This window comes from Pleurodeles waltl, chromosome 10, assembly GCF_031143425.1.
Source record: "Pleurodeles waltl isolate 20211129_DDA chromosome 10, aPleWal1.hap1.20221129, whole genome shotgun sequence".
In the NCBI taxonomy this organism is placed as follows: Eukaryota; Metazoa; Chordata; class Amphibia; order Caudata; family Salamandridae; genus Pleurodeles; species Pleurodeles waltl.
Window position 1 is genome coordinate 55,140,431 of NC_090449.1, and position 21,989 is coordinate 55,162,419.

General features: G+C 41.0%; 1 protein-coding gene across 3 annotated transcripts in view; it reads right to left on the reverse strand.

Annotated features, from left to right (window-relative positions):
* Nucleotides 1-21,989, reverse strand: part of LOC138261021 (metalloproteinase inhibitor 1-like) — a 36,382-nt gene that overhangs the window by 1,564 nt on the left and 12,829 nt on the right. For all 3 annotated transcript variants that reach the window (XM_069209626.1, XM_069209627.1, XM_069209628.1), the window contains exons 2-5: nt 20,226-20,392; nt 15,514-15,602; nt 7,645-7,759; nt 75-196 (exon numbers count right to left, since the gene is read on the reverse strand). In XM_069209626.1, coding sequence (XP_069065727.1) covers nt 75-196; nt 7,645-7,759; nt 15,514-15,602; nt 20,226-20,358 — 459 coding nt within the window. In that variant the 5' untranslated portion in view covers nt 20,359-20,392. The remainder of the gene's footprint in view (nt 1-74; nt 197-7,644; nt 7,760-15,513; nt 15,603-20,225; nt 20,393-21,989) is intronic.

Genomic DNA, 21,989 nt, shown 5'->3' on the forward strand with positions numbered 1-21,989 from the left:
ATTTACTGGCCAGACCCCTTTTTATCTACTTATTTAGTAGCCTGGATTGGGCCCAGGACTTGAGGCACACTCACTTTACAATTACATCCTTTGAGGTAGGCGCCCTCAACGCCCAAGATTTCTTTAGAAGACATCTCACTCCAGCGCTTGATGTAGCTGCAGCTGCTCACTGTGAGGTCACCATTGTTGTCGGAAGCTGGTCAGAGAGAGTGGAGAAAGGAGAAAGCTTCAATTAGTGTTCATTACAGCAACCACCTTCTTCATTGTAATAAATTCCAGTGGAAATGAATTAATTAAGACTATTTCAATGAACATTCTCTGACACATTGCTTCTACTGATTAGCACGGGAAACCTCCTCCACTTGGCTATTCCTGCATGTGAGCAGTTGGACATGGGGATCCGTGGCGCAGCTTCTAAACATCATGGAAGGTCTTGCATATGAATGTTAGCCAACAATTTTTGTGGAGAGGTATACAGTCTCTTTGGCACCTTAGAGGCTGATTTGGAGTTTGGCACAGAGGGTACTCCTACGTGACTGAGTACCCTCTCAACCAAACCGAAGGTCTGCCCACCTGATTAACAGACAGTAGGATCAGCTGCCCCCTGGCACCCATCCCTGAGCCCCGAAACACTATGTCAAGCTCCCCATAATTTCACATTACCCATTGTGGTTCGCTCAAAATATTCAGCAGCCAAGATGTTTAGTGGAAATATGTATAGGCCCATGGTAATTTTTGCGGAGCTCAACAATTCTTAAAGGGCGTCTTACAGGGCTGCTGGTTCTTCTGGAGTTACAAGCCTCTCATAATAAGATCCCCATACATTAATTTCAAAAGAGTTCTAAAAATGTTTTATTCATCTTTGCATCTTTTGATTCATAGGCATTCTGAAGAATCCTTCTTCATCAGCATACAAAATTAACTGTTTCTAGATTTCCCATGACAGCCCAACCATTCATGTCTTGTTTGTTTAAGCTCATAGTTATTTTAAATGTAGTTACATCATGCAAATCCTACAGCTACTGCATATAATGGGTCATATGTACTAATATTGGACTTGCAAAAAGTGGTTGCAAATTGCACATTGAATATTTGTGACTCCAATCCAATTCTGCAAAACATCCTTTGTACTAAAAGGTCAGTTCTCCAAATAGGGAATCATAGTGACTCAATTAATGGCATGCTTAAATAAGATTAATTAGGCAGGTCATAATTTGCAACACACTACGATTGGCTACAATATTACAGATGGAGATCTTCTAAGTTCCTTGATAAACACGGCTGTTATTAGTAATAAAAAGTTTTGAAAAGTTTCGGTGAAAATTGCCAGTGCTTCCCGAGATCACTGACTACTCCTCCTAAAGCAGCCACCCCAATTTACAAAGGAGAAGGGGCCCAAAGAGGATTCCTACCCTTTTGCTAAATAGTTAACACCCTGACTTTGGAGGGTATAGAATTTCAATGGGTTTCACCCAGATTCAACTTTAACACCTCAGTGTCCAAATCACTATTTGGAAGGTATGGAAAAAATACGCCCTTCCAAATACAAATTCAAAACTATTTCTAAACCCACTAAGCAATTCAGAAAAACTGTTCTGGATCTCTAAAGTAACTTATTAAATAAAAAATGTGTTTTAGGTGTCATAAAAATTAAATTTCAGCAATTTATAGTTTTTGCAAAACTTTAGTGTATCAGTCCATGATCCACACATGGTATTAAGGGCCTCATTTTTACTTGGCGATCTGTAAAGAAGACCGCCAAAGTAAAACCTGCCACTAGGCCGCCAGTGATGACTGTCTGAAGACCTTCCGGCATCTTTATGGTGGAAAGTCGCCAGCAGTCATAGAGGCGGTTGGCAGTGAAGAGGCGATTCCATCGCCGGCACCGCCACACCAGCAGGACTCCGCCCACCGTATTACAAGCCGTAATACGGCTTGGCAGAGTCCTGCTGGCGTCGGCGATTGAAGACCACCAGGACCCATCCCTCCCGGATGTCCTTCTCGATGGAGAAGGTAAGTGGGTATCCAAGGGGGGGGGAACAGTGTCTGTGTGTGTGGGTGCGTGTGTGCATGTCTGCTGATGGGGTGGTTGTGAATGCGTGCTTGTATGTGAGTGAATGTGAATGTGTGCGTGAGTGTATGGACGCGTGTATGGGGGTGTCTGTGTAGATGATTGTGAGTGAGGGGGGTGTCTGAGTGCATGTCTGCGAGTGAGTGGGGGTGTCTGTGTAGATGAATGCAAATGAGTGGGGGTGTCTGAGTGCATATATGCATATGCTGAATGGGTGCATATGTGTATGCATGCATGAGTGAAGGGGTGGGGGTGTCTGTGAGAGTGCGGACAGGTGGGGGATGTGTGCATGTGTGGGTGCATGTGTGTATCTGTGTGCCGGCGACAGGAATGAAGGACCGCCCGCCTCGTAATGAAGCCCTAAGCTTCATTACGAGGGTAGCTGGCTCGAGAGGGATGAGAGAACCAAGGGCCCGATGTAGGAAGCGTTTTGCATGGTGCAAACAGAGAATTTCGCAGTTTGCGCCATGCAATACGCACATCGCAATGCTCATTCCCATTTTGCAAGTCGGTAACCTGGTTACCGACTCGCAAAATGGGAATGCGACTCGCAAATAGGAAGGGGTGCTCCCCTTCTTATTTGCGATTCCCATCGCAATGTAGAATTGCTTTGCGACCGCAAACGCGCTCGCAAAGCAATTCGCAGTTAGCACTCATTTCAAATGGGTGCTAACCCATTCGCAAAAGGGAAGGGGTCCCCATAGGACCCCATCCCCTTTGTGAATGGCCCTAAAAACATTTTTTCAGGGCACCACTGCCTGCTCTGAAAAAATATAACAAAAACGTTCAATTTTTTCGAGTGTATTGCAACTCGTTTTCCTTTAAGGAAAACGGGCTGCAATACAAAAAAAAAAGTGCTTTATTAGAAAGCAGTCACAGACATGGTGGTCTGCTGTCTCCAGCAGGCCACCATCCCTGTGAGTGCTGCCAATCGCAAGGGGGTTCCAAATTGCGACCCACCTCATTAATATTAATGAGGTGAGTCTTTGCGACCCCCTTGCAATTCCCAGATGGTGTCAGGGACACCATCCTGCATATGGGTTTGCGACTCGCAAATTGCGAGTCACTCAGACTCACAATTTGCAACTCGCAAACCCATTTTTTGGTACATATAGCCCCAAATGTGGGAAGGAACACTCCATGTTAGACTGTGGGTGCATGCAACACTGCAAAATGATGGATGCCAAGGTGTGTGAACTCATAAAACGAAGGGTTAACCTTTGCTGAAATTCTGGAACTGGGATACCCAGGAATTTTATTAGGATTGGCTAAGCCTCAATACCAATGACTGTCTGATTCATCACTTAAGGCATCCTCCTGCGGTCAAGGAAAGGAGACAAATTGCTCCACGACTCATGGCATCAGTCTTCTACTAAATCACAGAGTTCAACTAAATAGGGTAAAGGTATTGCCAGAGACATTTGTGTATCAGTGAGGAACGTTCGTCTGGTTGCTGGTAGGTGCAACATTTCCTAAGAAGGACGACAGTATCCTGCAAGTAAGAATTGCATTGCCTGAATTGGAACTGGAATTTTGAATTTTTATAGGGAAATGAAAGCAGAATTGAGGGAACTCTCTAGCAGTTGTGAACGGTTAATTGCAGTTTGAAAAATGAGTCTTGAAGATCTGAGGATTTTTTGTTAGACCTTTCATAACTAGGATGACCTTCCTTCAAACGTTTTGCCTTCACACTATTTTTCTGATTTTGTTTTGCTGGTCTTAGGACTTTGCACACTTTATCACTGCTAACCAGTGCTTTTGCTTACTCCCTAAATCATGGTAAAACTGGCTCATACCTGAATGGCATACTTAATGTAGTTTTAAGTCCCTAGCAAAGTGGTATACCACATATCAAGGGCTGGTAAATTAAATGCTACTAGTAGGCCTGCAGCACTTATTGTGCCACTCACCTAAGTAGCCCCTTAAAACATGTCTCAGGCCTGCCATTGCGGTATGCTAGAAGTTTTAATTGCCCAATTCAACTTGGACAAACAACCTACTTGCCAAGGTTTAATTGCACCTTTTATTGCAAGGCACACTTACGGTAGATCCTAGGTAGCCAATAGGGCAGGGTGAATTTAAATAAAACGGCAGGCAAGTATTTTTAAGTTTTACACGTTGTGGTAGTTACTTTCATTTTTCACTGCTGCGAGGTCTACCTCTCCTTAAGGATAACATTGAGTTGCCTTATTACATTGATATGTGCTAAAGTTTGATTTGTAACCAGCAGACAAGTTATTTTTGGTGTCTTTGAAATTTTAATTTTAAACCATCTTTAATGGTAGCTATTTAGTGCCTGCAGCCTGTTCCTGGGTCATATTATTTTGTGTCATTGATAGTTAGGCTTTGTATATTCCTCACAGTCAAGCACACAATAGAGGGATTAGGTGTGTCTGGATAGGCCATCTCTGGCAGGATAATGGAGAGGAGCTGGGCACAGCACCACTTGCAGCTGAATAGGCTGTGTCCTTCCTACACACAAAGGGCTGCATACCCCCTGTAGTTAGGCTATAACCTGGGCCGGGAAGGCAGAAAATCTCAGCACTTCAAAGGGAAATCTCTAGAAACTTCTCCCCCTTCAAAGAAGGCACTAGGTATACATTTTGGACCTTAGACAATAACTCTTCGGTGTGCTTCTTGACCCATGGAAGACTCAGAAGAAAGACTGATTTGCTGCTGTGCTGCTGAAAGGACTGCCGCTCTGCTACCTTGCTGCCTCAGTGAAAAGGACTGGACCTGCACCTTGAACTCTGGACTTCCAGAGTGACTTCTAGGGCTAGTTGGCCATCCTCCTGATCCGAGTCTCAGGCACATAACAGGTGCCCTCTATTTCCAACCAGCACATGGACCCAGACCGAGTCATGACTCTCCAACTGGTGCCTTTCCTGTCTTGGACTCTTGGAAGTGATGCTAATGTGACCAGATAGCCTAAATGCAAAACCTGGGACTTGGCTAAAAAGTGCTCTGAGAATCAAGAGGAGACCGGGACCTTCCTGCTCACTGATAAGCCTGAGGTGCATCACAGTTTGACGGACTTCCCAATAGCTCTCACTATGTTGTTCTCTGCAGCAGCAATTTCTGTTCAACAGCCCATCTGTGAACCGATATCTGGCCTTGGAGAGCCATCCTTAGCTTCAGCCTGCAGCCTCATCCTGCTGGAGATATGCAACATCCATCTCAACAACTAAGTTCAAATGCAGAAATCTTAACAGCATCAAAGTCCAGCGACCCCCTGAAGATAACATCTCTTTCTCGGACACCGCCTGCAGCCTTACCCCTCTGAACTCTACCTTCTCTACCTTCTCAGTCATTTTTCTTCAGAGTTTGGCTAAGTTTGAAGGTAAACCATGGCTGCGCCTGATCCCCTCCTTGGGTCTGAACCATGCTCCATCACTGTCAGCCTTAACTTTTGACTTTGCCCCAGGCTAGTACAGGCAGATTCTTGCAGTTGGCACTTTGTTATTTTTGGTGCAATTTTTCGCTTTAAACTTCAAAAATTCAGTTTCTACTGGTTGGAGTTTTATTGTTTTGGTGTTGAATCATTTATTTAAAAATGTCCTATTTTTCTAAATTGCTCTGAGATTTATCTTGTGTTCTGATTTTTATTTACTACTGTTTTTGTAATGCAGAAATACTACAAGCATAGCCTCTAAGTTAAGCTTGATTGTTTTGTGCTACGCTACCAGAGGGTTAAGCACAGAATAATACTTTTGTGACTTTTATGGTTCATCCTGACAGGTATTGTGGCTGTTGCTTGAGCATAGTTACAACCACAATCAACCAACAACTCAATTTCTCACAGTTTTCCAAGAAACAGTGCTACAGAACTTGTGATAAGCTATAGACTTGTTACTTCTGGAAGACAGGTTCAACCTACAAATCTTCCCTGAAACAGATGTCAGCTGCCTCAATTTGCATTTTTCCTTCTTAAATTTTTTTGGGTGGAAAAGTAGAGGTTTCAGCTACCCTTTATCAAATAGCCAACTTTGAGAAGCCATTTCATGTGACAGATTGCTATCCTTAACAGATATACCATCAGAAACATTTTTATGTTTAAAGGTAAAATCTTTCATGGAATCTCCCACCAACTTCTTCCTGACCACATTCAGTAGTGGATCAGCCACAGCGGGTGGTATTGTTTAAATAAAAAAACGCTTCATTTCCCATGTCATAACAATGAGCAACTTTTCCTTATGATTTTTGTTGATGTTTTTGCTTTCTTTATAAATCAAGGTCTTTACATCTAGTTCTCTATTTCTCTGACTTTTTTTCTTACAAATTATATGTTTTTTTTAACTGATGTATTTAGGTCTCTTAAATTATTTTTTTTCTAATGGTTTCAATATTAGGCAAATTGTTTCACATTTCCCAAGCATGACACATCCATTTTCTCTGTGGAAGGCTTGCCTTTCCTTCTAACCTACCAAGGGTGAGACAGGGGTTCCTCACAGAAACCAGTTTGCATTTGGGGGTCGAAGTGTTAGGTTCCCGTAGAATCATACTCCCAGCACAAATCACGAGTTCAGACTATAGCCCCTAGTTTAACATTCAGATTCCATATTCACCCTCAACTATGTGTCTGGGTACATTTTGAGTGAACCCTCAACCAGGCAGTCTTCCTCTCTACCACACTGCTAAAGAACACTGCAAACAGGCTTACACATTTAAAAAACATGTTGTCTTCTTGGGAACAGTCAGCAGTAGCCTTTCCAGATAATATTTGTATGTCTAGTGATTCCTTTTGGATTGGAAGGACATGCTAGCACATTCTGGCATCTAGGTAAGGTTTGAAAATGCAAGTGCACCTTTCCCTGTGCAATAGAACAGTTGTCCAAGCTTCCTTGGGGAGGAGGAACTAATTGTAAGTCTGTGTGAATAATACACTTAGATTAACATTGTGTCAAAAATATCCTTTGTTGTGATTTTAGGAAATTGTGAATTTGGGAGTGCATATGCAGAATTTAAAAGCACAGATTTGAGCTTGTTTTTTCTTCATGTATTAGAACACTTGCTGTTGGGAGGCAGCCACTGATTGAGAGGTGGGCAGGTTACTGCACCCATTTCTGTAAGTTGCCTCTATTTCACTAAGCAGTTCACAATACTATCATCATATTATGGCTCTGGATGATGGCTACATACATTTATTTATGCATGGACATGGATAGCTTGCTTTATGTTGCTCCCTGCAACATAAAGCATAAGTTTTCCTAATTACTGATAATTATAAGGCAACTCATAAGCAGCATGCCCCTACAGGAGAGAGCTCTAATTGCGGCTAAGACCCCTCTGTCACCAATTCATCTTTACGAAGTTGACAATTTAGGTGGAATGCAGTATAGATATAACACCTGTTTATGTGTTTTTAAACTTTAGTAAGCACTGTGTCGTTAATAGCACTAGTAAGGTTGTTTTCATGGTGGATAAACAGGGAGAGGGTATGTATGTGTTCAGGGGTGTCCAAGATGGGTACAGAGGTTTCAGAGTGGCTACATGTAGTTGCAGCACTTCAAAATATTTACTCTTAAAAACTGCTTAACACTACATTCTTCATAACCACACCACAGATGGCTTACCTGTAAATAAGTACTCCACATTGAACCCACTGCGATCGTGATGGTATTCACAGGAAGTTCCGCTCATTGATTTGATGAATGTCACTGAAATCAATGTCTGATTGCCCTTCAGTACCTAGCATAAGAAGGGAATAATGTGGGGAATGAATGCACGTCAACTTTATATATTAACACATTATTTGTACATAATAATTTATAACTGTGTCTTGCCCTATCTTTATTCTCCATATTTGATGACTGAGGCATATGAGTTGTTGGTGGTTTAAAGCTGAGAGCAAAATAAGTAGTGCAGACGGCCATACTGACTCATTCCCTTACCCCAATGGAACAATTTCAGTTATAATTTAATTAAACCTTTGTCCTGGTTACAGAACCTTAATATTCAACCACTTACCGTCCCCATATGTCTCACTCAATACTCATACTTCTAAAATACCCTCCTTAAATCACCTCTCTACCTGGTTAAATACCTTCCTATTACCTGATGCTCACTTCTTTCAGTTGTTCATGTCATTATCAACTTGAAGTATGATCCATTTGGTATTATCACTACCTTGCCACTCTCTTATAAACCCTGAGTCATCAGGTGAACTAACATTTGTGTAAGTCTAATCACGATGCAAGAACCACTGTGAAAAACATGACGTTCTTTTTAGGCATAAAGACTGCTCTACAAGGGATACATTTTCTCTGTATTGAGAAATTCCCTAACAACGCCACATTGACGTTCTCATCACTTCTGAAATCGTCTTGGCTCTTGCCCATTACCTAACAAACCCCAACCCTCCTTGAATTTGAAGACTTACCAATCTATTCCACCTAAACATTCAAGAATTTAGAATTATTCTTCATTGTGTAGTGCTCTCATCCTAGTTTATAATCTTGAACCTCCTCAACAATGAGTATTTAGAGAAATTAATTTCGAGTGGTCTTTGAGTATGTGGTTTTAGTCCCAACTAGCTCTCAAAGATCCTCAGCGCAAATATTTTCAAGTATATCCTGCTGTACATCCTATATCATATTATTTTGTTATATATGCCTATGTATTTGTAGTTTACAAACTGACCCACGGGTCTGTCTGGTCAAATTGTTTCATTGTCCACTTTCTCATCATATGGCATGATGCTTTATATACTTCATGTCTCCTTTCTGACCCTCTCAAATAAGTAGATGTTTTAATTATCTTTAATTGTCCAAGGTTACAGATGAGAAATCCTGATATAGTCAAATTGTTCAGGCTTTTAAGTTACTTTGTTATCCATTTTCAAATTTCCCAGTTTGAGTTTAATGGGCAACCTGATGTGATCTCCTCCAATCAAGGACACGGCTGGCATATTTTCCCACAACTGCAGTAGCTTTAGCATGTATTATGCAATACTCTGACCTTCTGCAGCCACAGATATTCCTCATATGCAGATGGTACTTTGTTTGGTATTCTTTTGAAGTATTACTTATTTTTCTGGCAATTTATGTTCGCCGCTTCTATTTTCAATAGTTTTGACCTGATTTGTTCATGCTCACATGACTTTTCAACTACATCTTTCCAGGACAACCAATCTTCAATAGACCTTTTGTGTGTCTTTTGAAGCCTAAATCTATTTTCCCTTTAATTTGATTTATTTAAGGACACTCTCCATTTAGCTTTAGTAAACTGGATATTCATACTTCACTGAGAGCAGGGTGTCTTAAGAGATTGTGACATGCTTCCATCACAGCATTGCAACTTCTTTATATTAAACATGGTATTGATTTGTTTCTCTCTTGTCTTTGCCCTGGCCAAGATCATGCCCTATTTGTTGTGTGGATACCATAACCGGTATAGTACCTGTTCGAAGGCAGGTGTAGGGGCAGCCTATGTAAAAAAAATGTTTCTAGTATTATGAGAAAAATAAAGGAAGTAAGTCAGACCAACTCGTATTTTGTTCTGACATAAAAACATATGCAAGGACAACTTGTGGCATAAGGACGTATAAGGTGAGGATGGACAAGCCAAGAATTGGTGGTTATCAGTACTTAATACCAGGTTAATCTTGTTGACACATCAACGTAAAGTTGGCAAGGCTTGAAAACATTATCAAATCGCAGATGTTATTGCTCCAGTTGTCATGCTGATCTGAATCCTGGATCAGACATACACAGCATAAGGTCAGTTTTAAGTAAATGCGGAAGAGGGCTGTGGATACACCCCCAGTAAACTGTCCCCAGAGACAAACTAGAGGGATACTTAGTATACACCCAGTGAGTACCACTTTTAGTAGTGGCCGCTGGTGATGGGTGCAAGTGATAGGGCGTAAAAGTTCGGGATGTGTGCCCTCTGGTGAGTTAGCACAGCCTGCGAACCTGACTGGCATAAGGGGGGGTTAGAGGCAGGTTCTTGCCCCTGAGAAACTATTTAAAAAATAGTGGGTAAATGATGCACTTCGAAGCAAATGTGAAAAAGCAAAAAGGTTAATGAAGCAATTGCGAAAGTGTAGTTATGACATCCATAAATTTGCCTTTGCTGCCCCGGCTGTCCCCAGTTCCATAATTGTGTGCCACCTATTTTGCTTCAGGGTAGTGTTAGTGTGGCCAAGAGCAGAGTGTGTCCACACTGTCCACTCAAGTCTACTCCACTCCATAAGGGGATCTTGAAGATGAATGATCACACAAGGGAGACAAATTCGACTTGACTCCAGCTTGACCACAGCACAAGGTTTTGCTGAGAGAGGGGAGAGACAGGATGGTTGAGCAGCCCATCAACGGAAGAAATGGCTTCACAAAAAGCCATTACAGTGATTGGTCAATGCTTCGGCGGCAGAACTTCCCAACAATGGAGGGCTTTGTTATATGCACAAACTGTACAAGAGGCCTAGGCTATGCCTAGCAACAGTGCTACACAGCATGAGAGCAGCACCTGTACTGGCTTGAGTAGGCAAAATCACCACTCATTTGGACACCGGGGGTTGCAACTTTGATCAACCACTGGTCACTTATGTGCAGGTGGGGAGAGGCCTCTAGTGCAAATGTCAGGCTGGCCAGAGAAAGGCAGCCTTCCAACCCGACATGAGCACTTTGTGGGCCTAGGTGCTGTTTGCTCACTGCCTATCACATTGAAGTCCCACAACCTTCAGAGCTGCTGGCAATCACCCACGGCTCAAGGCTGACCACTGAGAGCATGGGCATTATAATATATAAACTTCAAAAGTTTCAATTACTTGTTTATTTTTTTATTATATACATGTAATGGGAGAAATATGAGTGGGGCATTGCCCCAACGCCGCATCACAACGCCTGCTGCAAGAGTCAGCAGCTGGGGTGAAAGGCAGGTCACATCACAGAGCATAATTTAAGCAGCTGTTTAATGCAACGAAAATAGAACATTGCTTTTATTTATCATGTGCTATTTTAATGACTTACAATGACAAGGAAAGAAAATAAGTTTATTTTTTGCACTCCTTAGGGAGAGAAATGGTAGAATCATTCTACATGTTTCTACACATTTTGAGGTGCTGCTGTTTTTTTTTTAACTAACTTGCTTTGAACTGTTTCTAAAATATGTTTGCAACAAATATCCAAAAGGTTTTGATGTGTTTAATTCTTCATGTTTGCAAACATGCTTGCTCTTTCTTGTGAAAGAGATATGCATCAAGGTTTTAAGTGGTTTGTGGGAAAGGTGATAGTGTGGCCATGTATTACATAGAATAAAATAACCCCGACGTACATTATAAGTGAATTAAAAGTCAAAACCTTGTAACCTTGCAAAGAAAACTCAGCCTTTATCCATGTTCCTCTATATGGTATGAACTCCTCTGTGACTTGCAATAGCCCTATAATGTATGGCAGGGGATACTTTATTCCTTGTATAATTCTGCATATGATAATCTGGGACAATTCCATCTCTTACACTCCTGCTAAACTGTTGTGTCTATGTCTCCTGAGGTGAAAGTCCTTGACTGGATTCATGGTTGCCTCATGTGCCTCATAAGGTTAGAGGCTGTTACAGAGTCTTTGTATTGCAGAGCTTACTAACTACTAGGCATGCTTGTGACCTTCAGGTGCAGTCAACTTCCCAGGACCGTAGGTATGACAAACACCTCACCAAGCAGTATGGATTATTACAGTTGTCTTCCTACAATGATAAATATCTATAAAAACATCTTGGCCTCTCCCCAAAATATGAAGTCTCAACCAAAATGCCATGAGTTTGGATGACTCACCCCTGATTTTCACAGCCATTTTCTCCCAAATTCCTCCAATAGGATAACTCCTATGCCTCAAATGTTTTAATTATTTGTGTGATAGTTTTTGATATAATGCCATTTAGGAGTGGCTGTGTGCTTTTTAGAGAAGATCCATTAAACATAAATTAATGTGTGCAGTAGGAGATCCGTGGGAGTGATGTATACAAATGTAGACAGCATCTAATACCATTAGTAACATGTAGGAGAATTTGTGATGACTAGCAAAGTTGGTGATTCATAAAAACATAAAATAAGGAGGGATGTATGTACAATTGTACAAAGCATTGACAATGCATTTTTACGTTACTTCTGGAAACCGTGTCTGATGCACAGAGGTGATCACTGTTGCTAATCTTGCATATAGTGGCTACTAATGTAATCTTGTCTGAGGTGGTCAGTGTCAATCAATCATTTACTGTTTAGTTAATTAAAATCATAACAAGAAAAAGGGCATACTTTATAATACAGTGTTAAATTACACAGTGATTTATGACATTTTTGTGTTCTAATCAATATAATTACATAACAGGGGATTAAAAGTATAAAGTAGTCCTAACTAGAAGTGTGCCTTTTATAATGCTTACGTGCATGAGCATAATAGAATAAGTGATAAACTTAGTGTAAAGTTTATTTTATTGTCATTTTTATGGTGTGGTCAGTATTAAAACTAATTATATCAGTAGCTCGGGAAGGATGTCATTGAACATGAGTGGCTCTCATGAGGGAAAATTATAGAGACCAGTGCATTAGAATCTGTATAAGCTTAGAGAACTAATAGGCACATTAACACTTTGGGGACAGAAATATATTTTTTATATATAATAAATATGATTCAGAATTGATGCATTTTCTAGTTTTACCACATTAAAAAAATGAGTACCGAGACATCCACAGTAATAAATTCTTCTCAAGCAGGAGCAAGTGGGTGTTCCAAGGCAAGCTTTGCCTTGAACGTTTAGGAGCAAATTCGAAGTTTCTCACTATTCTCAAAGTCCCTTGCAACCCATGCCCACCTTAAACAGTTGGAGACTTAGGGCCAGATGTAGCAATGGTTTTTCACGTCGCAAAGAAGCGAATTTCGCTGTTTCCAATGTGCAAAACCCACATCGCGATGCCGCATTCCCGTTTTGCAAGTCGGTAACCTGGTTACCGACTCGCAATACGGGACTGCGAGTCACAAATAGGAAGGGGTGTTCCCCTTCCTATTTGCAAGTTGCAGCGAGATGCTGCATTGCTTTGTGACCTCGAACGCGGTTGCAAAGCAATCGCAGTTACCACCAGTGTCACACTGGTGGTAACCCATTCGCAAAAGGGAAGGGGTCCCTATGGGAGTTTGCAGTGGGGCCCCTCCATGTACTTTGTGGGGGGAAGGGCCTCAAGTTTCCTTACATCACTGGGTATACCGCTATTAAATTGCATTAAAAATATTTTGCTTCCACTACATCGAACTAATCACTGCATGGCATGGCAATCCAGGTAGGTAGACATGATGTTACAAATGCTCATCACATGATTGTTTATGTCAATGTAGTAGTAGTAGTTGTAAGTAGTGAATGAGGTAATATTGCTGATTGATATTATCAACTTAATTATAGAAATGTATAATACAACTGACTGCAAATTTATTTGAAAAGTGCACAATGGAAAAAATTGAACTTTGTATACAATTTTAATTGATGATGGGCAATGTGAAATCACGTTTGGCTCTTATCCGTTGTTATGAAAATTGGGCAGAAAAATCCACTCTTTTGACACCATTCTTTCAAAGGCTTCTTGAGAAGGATACACCCCAATAATTCCTAGAGAGAGGGTGGCTTGTGGGACACACTATAAAATATTGCAATATTTTATTACTATTGCTTTAAGGTTTTCATTGATGTATGTGAATAGTATGCTGTAGAAAGTACCATTGGCCTTTTGTGCAACATTTTCTTAGCGGGGAATAACACCCCACATTCATAAGTAGAGCTGACTCTCTTTACTTGCTGGTGAAGTCACAACCAATAGAGTAATTGAAGATCCACGTTTTTAATGATTCACCACCTTCCCCTCGCAAGTCATGAAAGTAGGTGGCACTGGCTCTGGGCACCCTACTTTAAAAATATTTCAGGCCCTGGAACCTATGGTTTCTCATGTTAAGCAAGTTCTTTCATTAAAAACACACTGCAAGATTGCAAGTAATGCATGTGCATGTGTTTTTTGATTTGCAAAAAAGGATTTCCAAAGCCAACAGCTTGGCTTTGCAAAGTCAAGATGTATTTGGTATGCCTATGCCTCTTTTCTATGCTGTTAATAATGGTATACAACGACTGTGGTGTAGTGCTTTGAGTCCAAATGTTCCTCTCTAGCAACTAAACAGTCCATTCTTTGTGTACACCAGTTGCACATGGGGTTAATGCTTTAAGTCTAAACTATTTTGGTAACATATGGTCTTCAAACACATCCAAGTGGCTGCTCAGTGCAGGTATTAAATAGGTAGAAAACAGTGGTATTGGGGGGAGGGAGGATCAGCCACGTTGCTACCACAGGTCCCCATACCCTTGTTGCGTAGGCTCTCATTATTCTAATAAGACTACTGGATTTTTGGGCGGCAAGATCGTTCGCAGTGTGGGGGACTAAGTCTGACCCACGGTGAAGGGCCCTTGTCACCTCAAATCCAGTTTTGCTCCGGCTAACTAGCAGTGCCTCATCTCTCCCGAAGGGAAGAGACAATTGGGCAGCCGAGTGCATGACATCTTAGTACTTCCCAGGGAAGTCGTGGTCACCCAGGTCTCAACCAGTTCTCTCGTACACAGTGCGGTCTCATATATAAATGACAAAGGCAGTTTAAGTTTTAAAGATTGGTTTAATAAAACGACTGCATTTTAGATAACAAAGCATGAGCTGCAATAACCAGAACTATACAACACAGTAGGATTGAAATAGTAACGAGGAGAGTGAAGCACAAGAATAAGGCTATCATAGTGCAACTGAATACTCTCTAAGTTATATTTTGAGCACAGCCTGTGAAGCTCTAAGCCTGCCTTTCAGGTTCCCCCAGGAGGACATCAACCCTCATACCTGAGCAAACGCCTGTAATCTGCATCAGCATCTGCAACGGGGCAGTCAGCATATAGTTGTGGGTTCCTGGTCGGAATCTCCCTCTTACGTGTACCAGGACTAGAAAGTATTTTTATAACTAACACGCCGGTGTTCTAAGAAACGTCCCTGCGTAAGGATGTGTACTTGCTATGAACCCTAAAGACTAAACTTCTACCACGTCTATCGACAATGTACTAGACTGTATCCTTGACTGAAGCACAGAGCGAGCAAGAATGTATTGTTTGAGAACACAGTGCTGAAGTAAGCTAAACAGTGTGATAGAATGAAATAAAAACAAGACTGTGGAACTGGTTATTGTAAAATAACAGTGTGAGGCTGAATAAAATGCATCTAGGATAAAGTGCACAGAGGCCGAATACTTTAAGCAAACGTGCATAAAGCTACATTAAAAATGGCTACACTACACCCTGTGATAATGAAAATGGCATGAGATGCAAACTCTGCTTCACTTTTGTTAGTCTACTCCTAATGAAAGTTATACTGACAAAATAACAGCAATGCCCTTTACACAAGCTGTGAATTAAGTTAAACAGAAAAATCAAATTACCTTATCGATGTGAACTTTATAGCCCTTCTCCACATCTGTAGGGCTCGATCCGGGCTTCTGGGAGGGTTCCAGGAATTTACCTTGGAGTACTGTCAGACAAACAAACAAGACAACTATCACCAAATGACCATGTCAACAAAACATTTTATTAATTGAGGAAGTATTACTACTCATACAGCTAAGGAATAGAGATGTAATTGTCAATGGGCTTTGTGGCTTTGTTCTTTTCTGGCTTTGTGAAGAATTGCCAGAACTTGGCCTTTTGTTTAGGGTCAGGTAAAACCAGCAGCAGATTCCTTGCTGTCTCTGCCGGTTGAAACCTTTGACTGACAGACCCATAAATTGACTATTTAAGACAGACATTCTGACATACTATTTTCCTGTTTGGGACCACCAGGAAAAGCCTAGTGATTCTGAATAGAAAAAAGAAAAAATGGCACTCATGTCCTTGGACAAATCTCTAAGGATCTGAGTGACATTAGTGTTTTGATTTTAACTCATTTGGGAGTTTGTTAAAGAAAACATTTTGCTGAGTCAGCGCATGAAACATGGAGGATGTTCAGCAAAGCTATAGTGCCTCCAGAGGAGATGCAGTGACAGGGTTCCTTTGAAGGCACAGAGATCCAGGCCAGGTAGATGCAGATCCCTAAATATAGCTAGGAGTTTTCTGCCAGGGTGGTGGAGGTTATGACCCCTACCACTCAGGCAGGATGACAGGCCACCTGCTGAACCTTGAACAAGTCACAGTATACTTAAATGTATTAAACACAATTCCTTTTTACAGTTAATAGACCATCAGAAACAAATGTTCACTCTGGAAGGGAAATACATGTGGTATAAAATATAACAATGGAGGAGTCCTCCTTTTAAAAGCAATAGTGTACTCACGCACATGGCAATTTTGGCATGTAAATACCTTCCTACATTACACAAATCTTTTAGTAAAATAGCACTGAGGCCTGCATCCATGTATCTGCTCTGTTAGTCTGGCGTAAGTGGGGGCTTCGTGTTTGGAATGATCTGTGCATAAAGATCTGTTGTGGACTAAGCCTACTCCTTGTGCTTTGTCCACACTCCCAGGGATCAAAAACTGAAAGCCACACACTTTTTTAAAGATGCTGGCAAAGTCCTGCCTGGTCTCTCCCGTACCTCTCAGAATTCTTGGGCAGGCTGCTGGAGTCCAGGTCTCTCACCAGTCAGGGCTTACATAGGAGCACTGCAATCTACTCCCCAAAGAGCTGGTCCTCCCACACAAGTTGGAGCCCTTCTTCAGCCTTTTGTGGCCTGAGGCAGCACAGAAGTTCAGCCTACCAACCCTTGGTGAACACTTCTAGTCACTAGATTCTGGCAAGTAGTATGACACACTTTGGGCTTCTTCACTAGTAGGCTTAGACAGAACCTTCCTTTTTCGTCTTCACCCATCTTCATCATGTCCGGAATTTTTCAGATGAGGTGGACATATGGTGTGATTTTTACTGTGTACACTAGTCAGTGTTTGTGACATTCTGTGTCTACCTGCTTGCAAAACGTCCCAGAAGCTGTTGTTTAAGGTGGGAGGTCCCTTGTTGTATGTTTACAGCCCCCAGACTACCTAGGAACCACGCTTATAGCTATGCTTGAAAGGCCTTCTCCAGTCAACTGGGAAGAAAAGACAAATGCCTAAGAGGGATCAGTTGTTCGAAAGCTTCATTCTCATAAGCCCGTCCCAGGAATAGGCATGTCAAATGACAGGTCTTAACATTCATTCTACATTTTACCACCTGTTAAGCCTCAACTGCAGCATTCCAGAATGTGTGACTACTGATTTCCCCTCCCAGAAGCTGTTCTTTGTTTTACTAGTGGGGAAGTTTCCCGTTTCCCATGCCTCATCAGAGATTAATGACTGTTTAATTAGATTTTTGATAAACATTGTAAAGAAATAGTGAATGAAGACTTTCAAATCTCGCTAGATGGAATGGTTCCAATTAACATTAAAAACAACCTCCCATTTTTATTAATGAAACACAAAGCACTTTGGACTGTAGGGTTTACTTAGGCGTGACTTTAATGTGCAAAAATATATCTTATTACATGTCACAGCCTTTCCCCTTGTTATTTGTCTCTGCCTAGTTTAGGCTGCAGCCAGAAGGACTACAATAGTAAATATAGAGTGGGCACGTAAGTGACATTCAGCTATTACACCACTGGTTCATTTTTGTATCTGTTTAATGTTGCCTTACCTAAACGTTAACTAGGCCAAATGGACATAGCCAATTTTAAATCATGTTTTCAGGACAGAGTATTTGTGCTATAAAACTAAATTCCAGTCTCACATGGCCCAGAGTAAAAATATCAGCCACAAAACCCTGGAGATGAGGGGCATTTTTTACAATGAGACATCCAAATCCTTTGGCTTAGTGTAATCTATTGCACAAGGGAACATAATACGAACGGTCCCGAGCACGCATAGACTTGAGGCACAATCCCCATTCAGACCTGTACATGGGCACCTCTGGGAGGTGACAAATCACATTTATTACTTCTCCTTCTTTTGTGCCTAGACATAACAGTCCCTGCAGGTGTCATTCACAAAACATATAGCATGCAATACATACCTTCAGGTAGTGCTTGGCCATGTATTTCCTGTGTTCTCTGTTAAAAGTAGCCATGTACCTTAAGATTATTCCACACAGAAAGCTGATCAATCCACTGCAGGCATCCTGGGGATGCAAGGTATCTCTTAACCCCTTAACCTTAGAAAATACATAGTGACTGTGACCTTCTCTTTGGGGGGAGCTATTCAAGGATTAAAGTAAATGGAGCATTGCATCACTGAGCACTCCCCATTCATAAAATGTAGGTTTATGATCTTAATGAACGTGTTTATTTTTTCAACAAGGCTATGTCTTAAGACTGGTGCCACCTTACCTCGCATTATGGGAAATGAGGTTGTTGGCACATATTAGGAGACTGAAATTTGAATTGTTCCCTCCTACAGGGCATTCTGGGCAACTGAAAGAGCATCACTCAGGTTTTAGATATCTGTTCAAGTTACTTCTGTGAGAAATATTTTTATTTTTAACCAGGGAATTACTGTAAAAGAAAAAAGAAAAAGAAAATATTGGTTTTCCCTAAACAGTGAATTAAACCTTTAGATAGTGGGCAAACAGTGGGGTTTTAAAATTAGATAATTTCAGTTAATTTCTTTGGATGATGGCAAGTCCTGGTTTCTTTGGTTAGTCCAAACAGAAATAATGTATTTTACAAAAAGCTGTTATCTGCACCAAAGATACATATCAGATGTTTGTTGAATACCACACAAATTTATAAATTTCACAGTTCAGTTGCCTATAAAACAAGGCCACCCTAATTGCCCCATTTTGTGGTTTCTGAGAACAAAGGTATATCTAGAGATGTAAAAAGTATTGCAGACATTTTTTTATGAACAGATTTGTAATTTCAGCCAATGGTGTTGGATGTTTGACCCAAATGTTGAACCTCTTGCATGAGATTATATTTTAAGCTAAAGACATGAGTTAAAGTGTTTCATAATCTCAGGAAAGATGACGAATTTTGTATACTCCCTCGAAGTTGAAAACATCTGTGACTTTCCAACAATATCTGGATGTTAACTATCCTTCTAAGCTTCTGGAAGATTAAACAAATAGCTTCAGGCTCTTAAATTCAAAACTAAAATGGCCACCAATCTGTTATAGCTCTATTTGAGGTGTGCAAAGTTAAACATTTTTCCTTGATGCTAATAATTAATGTGAATACTACAATTTTAACATGCAGTTTATAACGTTTTCTGCATTATCGGTTCTCACATAAAATGGTACTACTGGTATAGTAATAGCTACAGCTAATGTTCTCTTTTAAACAGTTTAAGGAGAAGAAAATCATAAACATCTATCCCCTTGTAAAGTCAGGAGGAAAACAGGATTAAAATTGACTCACCAGAAAGTGGCACATTCATTTTTAGCAAGGAACTATTGCTTGTGGTGTGCAACAATGCAAGCACATAGACGTAAGATAATCTGAAAAGTGTGGGGGCTACAGTACAAACAGACCAATAACTGTGATCTATGCTAGACATTGCTGAAGCAATTAACACTTGGTACACCCCTTATTTCTATTGACTGTGTATCTTAAAAAGCTGTGATCAGGCTGACAGTGATACATTTCCTGGAGAAGTACATTTCTGACTTTTAACAAAACCAAACAAAGCCAAACAAGCAATGGCAAACACAATATGTTTAGAATTGGCTGCTAGTTTTTTGGCTTTGTAAATACTTCTTTTGAGATTTCATGATAATTTTTCAAAATACTTTGTTGTTGGAGGGAGGAGCAGTCGTTGTCAAGGCATTACAGTGGCTAAAAGCAAAAATCGGTTTTCATCTAAAAAAAACACTCATTGTAATCTCTGGCACTGAAGAGAACTACTTTAAGTGCTTCTTTTGATAGGGCTGTTTGCCATCACTCACAGTGCAGTCTGCCAATGGCTGAAGTGGGCTGATTCAGTGTCTCATGCAGCATGCTGTAGTGGGCATAAGGAAAGTATGAATGACACAACAACAGACCAATGGATAGGAAGGCTCGCTGGAAGGCCCTTTATGTAAATACATTGAATATATAATTTTAATAAAATGAAAAAGTCTTGGCTAACTCAAGAAATAAAAAAAAAATCAGAAAAAAGGGAAAAAATAGAATATTTCATTTCTTTGCATACTCACCAGCATTTGCATTGCATACTGAGTTCTGTAGAACAAACGGGAGACATGAGCAAGCTTCAACAGGGCTAGAGATCTCCAGAAACAGCAGCGCTGCCACAAGGGAGATATACTTCTTGGTGTCCATGGTTTTCATGAAGGCCAGCGTTTGTACTTCTGCTGGCACTGTACTAATGGAGAGAAGGAAAAGGCAAGCACAGTTTTTATGTTGAACAGTTGAGGTTGGGTATGGGTGGCAAGGTTATATCCTTCACTGCATCACAGGAACATAGCAATCCTGTCTTATATGTAGGGGTGAGGCTGCTCCCCAAATGTCCTAATGTTCTCCTTTGATCTTGTTTTGCACTGGAAACACAACTAATATGACTAGATTGACAGAAGCCTTTGACATCCCCAAATCAAGGTTATTTTGGTAAAAGCTGTTCATGATCACTTAAGGCTGCGCATGCTGAAGTCCAACCGCAAGGATAGCAGCCGGTTCCGAGAGGGAAGATTAGTAGGTATGCAGCTTGAGTATAAGAACTGCAGAGCATATGAAAACTTGAATCTTGAAGCTGTGACCATGCTAAAATAGAAGGGTGATGAGTAGACGTATACACCAAGGACGCGCTGGTGGGAATGTACAGATATTTATTAAGTCGATGAGACGCTCTGTACGAAGCCCTTCACCAACCAACAACCCTTCGGCTTCCAGCACCGTTGCCCCGTCAACCTTTCTCTCACGTTCTCCACACGCATCACATCACATTCTCTCGCCACATTCTCGCTCGTGCTTCGAAAGCCCTCACTAGGAAACCACACCACCTTCCTCATACCAAACTTTATGCTGAAACGTAACACTACTACATATTACTCTACGTAGTCCTAAACATATCATTGTGCATGAATGTGACTATACATAGTTACTAAATCTTTCTCTATATAGTCCTAAACCTAACATTTTGCATAAATATAGTCTTTAAGCCACAACGGTCTTGTTACATTTCTTTTTTGCCAAGTCTCCTCTGGATCTCGCAACTTAGAAACCCATGGAATGGTGCGAGTGCCTTGAGCAACAACATTCGATGGGATGGTTTGAGTATCTTGAGCAACCACACTGGGTCCAAAAACCTGGCCACCCTATTCAGGTTCCAAATCCGGTGGTCGTCTGTTTTCACAGCAGTCTTGAACAGTTTTATGACCTTAAAAGGTCCCTTGAACTTTGATGGTTTCCCTTCCTTTCTCGGAGATCTAATTTTAACATAATCCCCTTCATGCAGCACAGTTTTCTTTACAGCCTTTCGCGTGTCATATCTTACTTTCCTTTTATTTTTAACTTCTCTTTCTCTCTCTCTCTCTCTCCAACCTTCAATGTCATCAACCCGATCATCAATCTCTTTCCTTTTCTCAATTACCCACCTGGGTTCAATCTCACTGCATGGTGCCCTCCCTTTGAACAGTTGGAAAGGAGTCACCCCTGTGGTGGAATGCGGTGTTAATCAATATTCAGGAACTTTCTTCCTCACTTCACTTTCCCACTCAACCTCATTAACATGTGCCAACTGCATACACTCTTTCAGTACTTTTATGAAGCATTCAACAACCCCATTAGATTCTGGGTGATAGAGAGAAGTTCTTTTATGTCTAATGTTCCTTTCCTTCAAGAAAGACTCTGTTGATTCAGAGACAAACTGTACCCCATTATCTGTCAGCAGCGTAGACGGGAAACCCTCTCTCTCAAACAAGACATCCAGAAAATTAATGATGTCTCTCGACTCAACTGAGTTC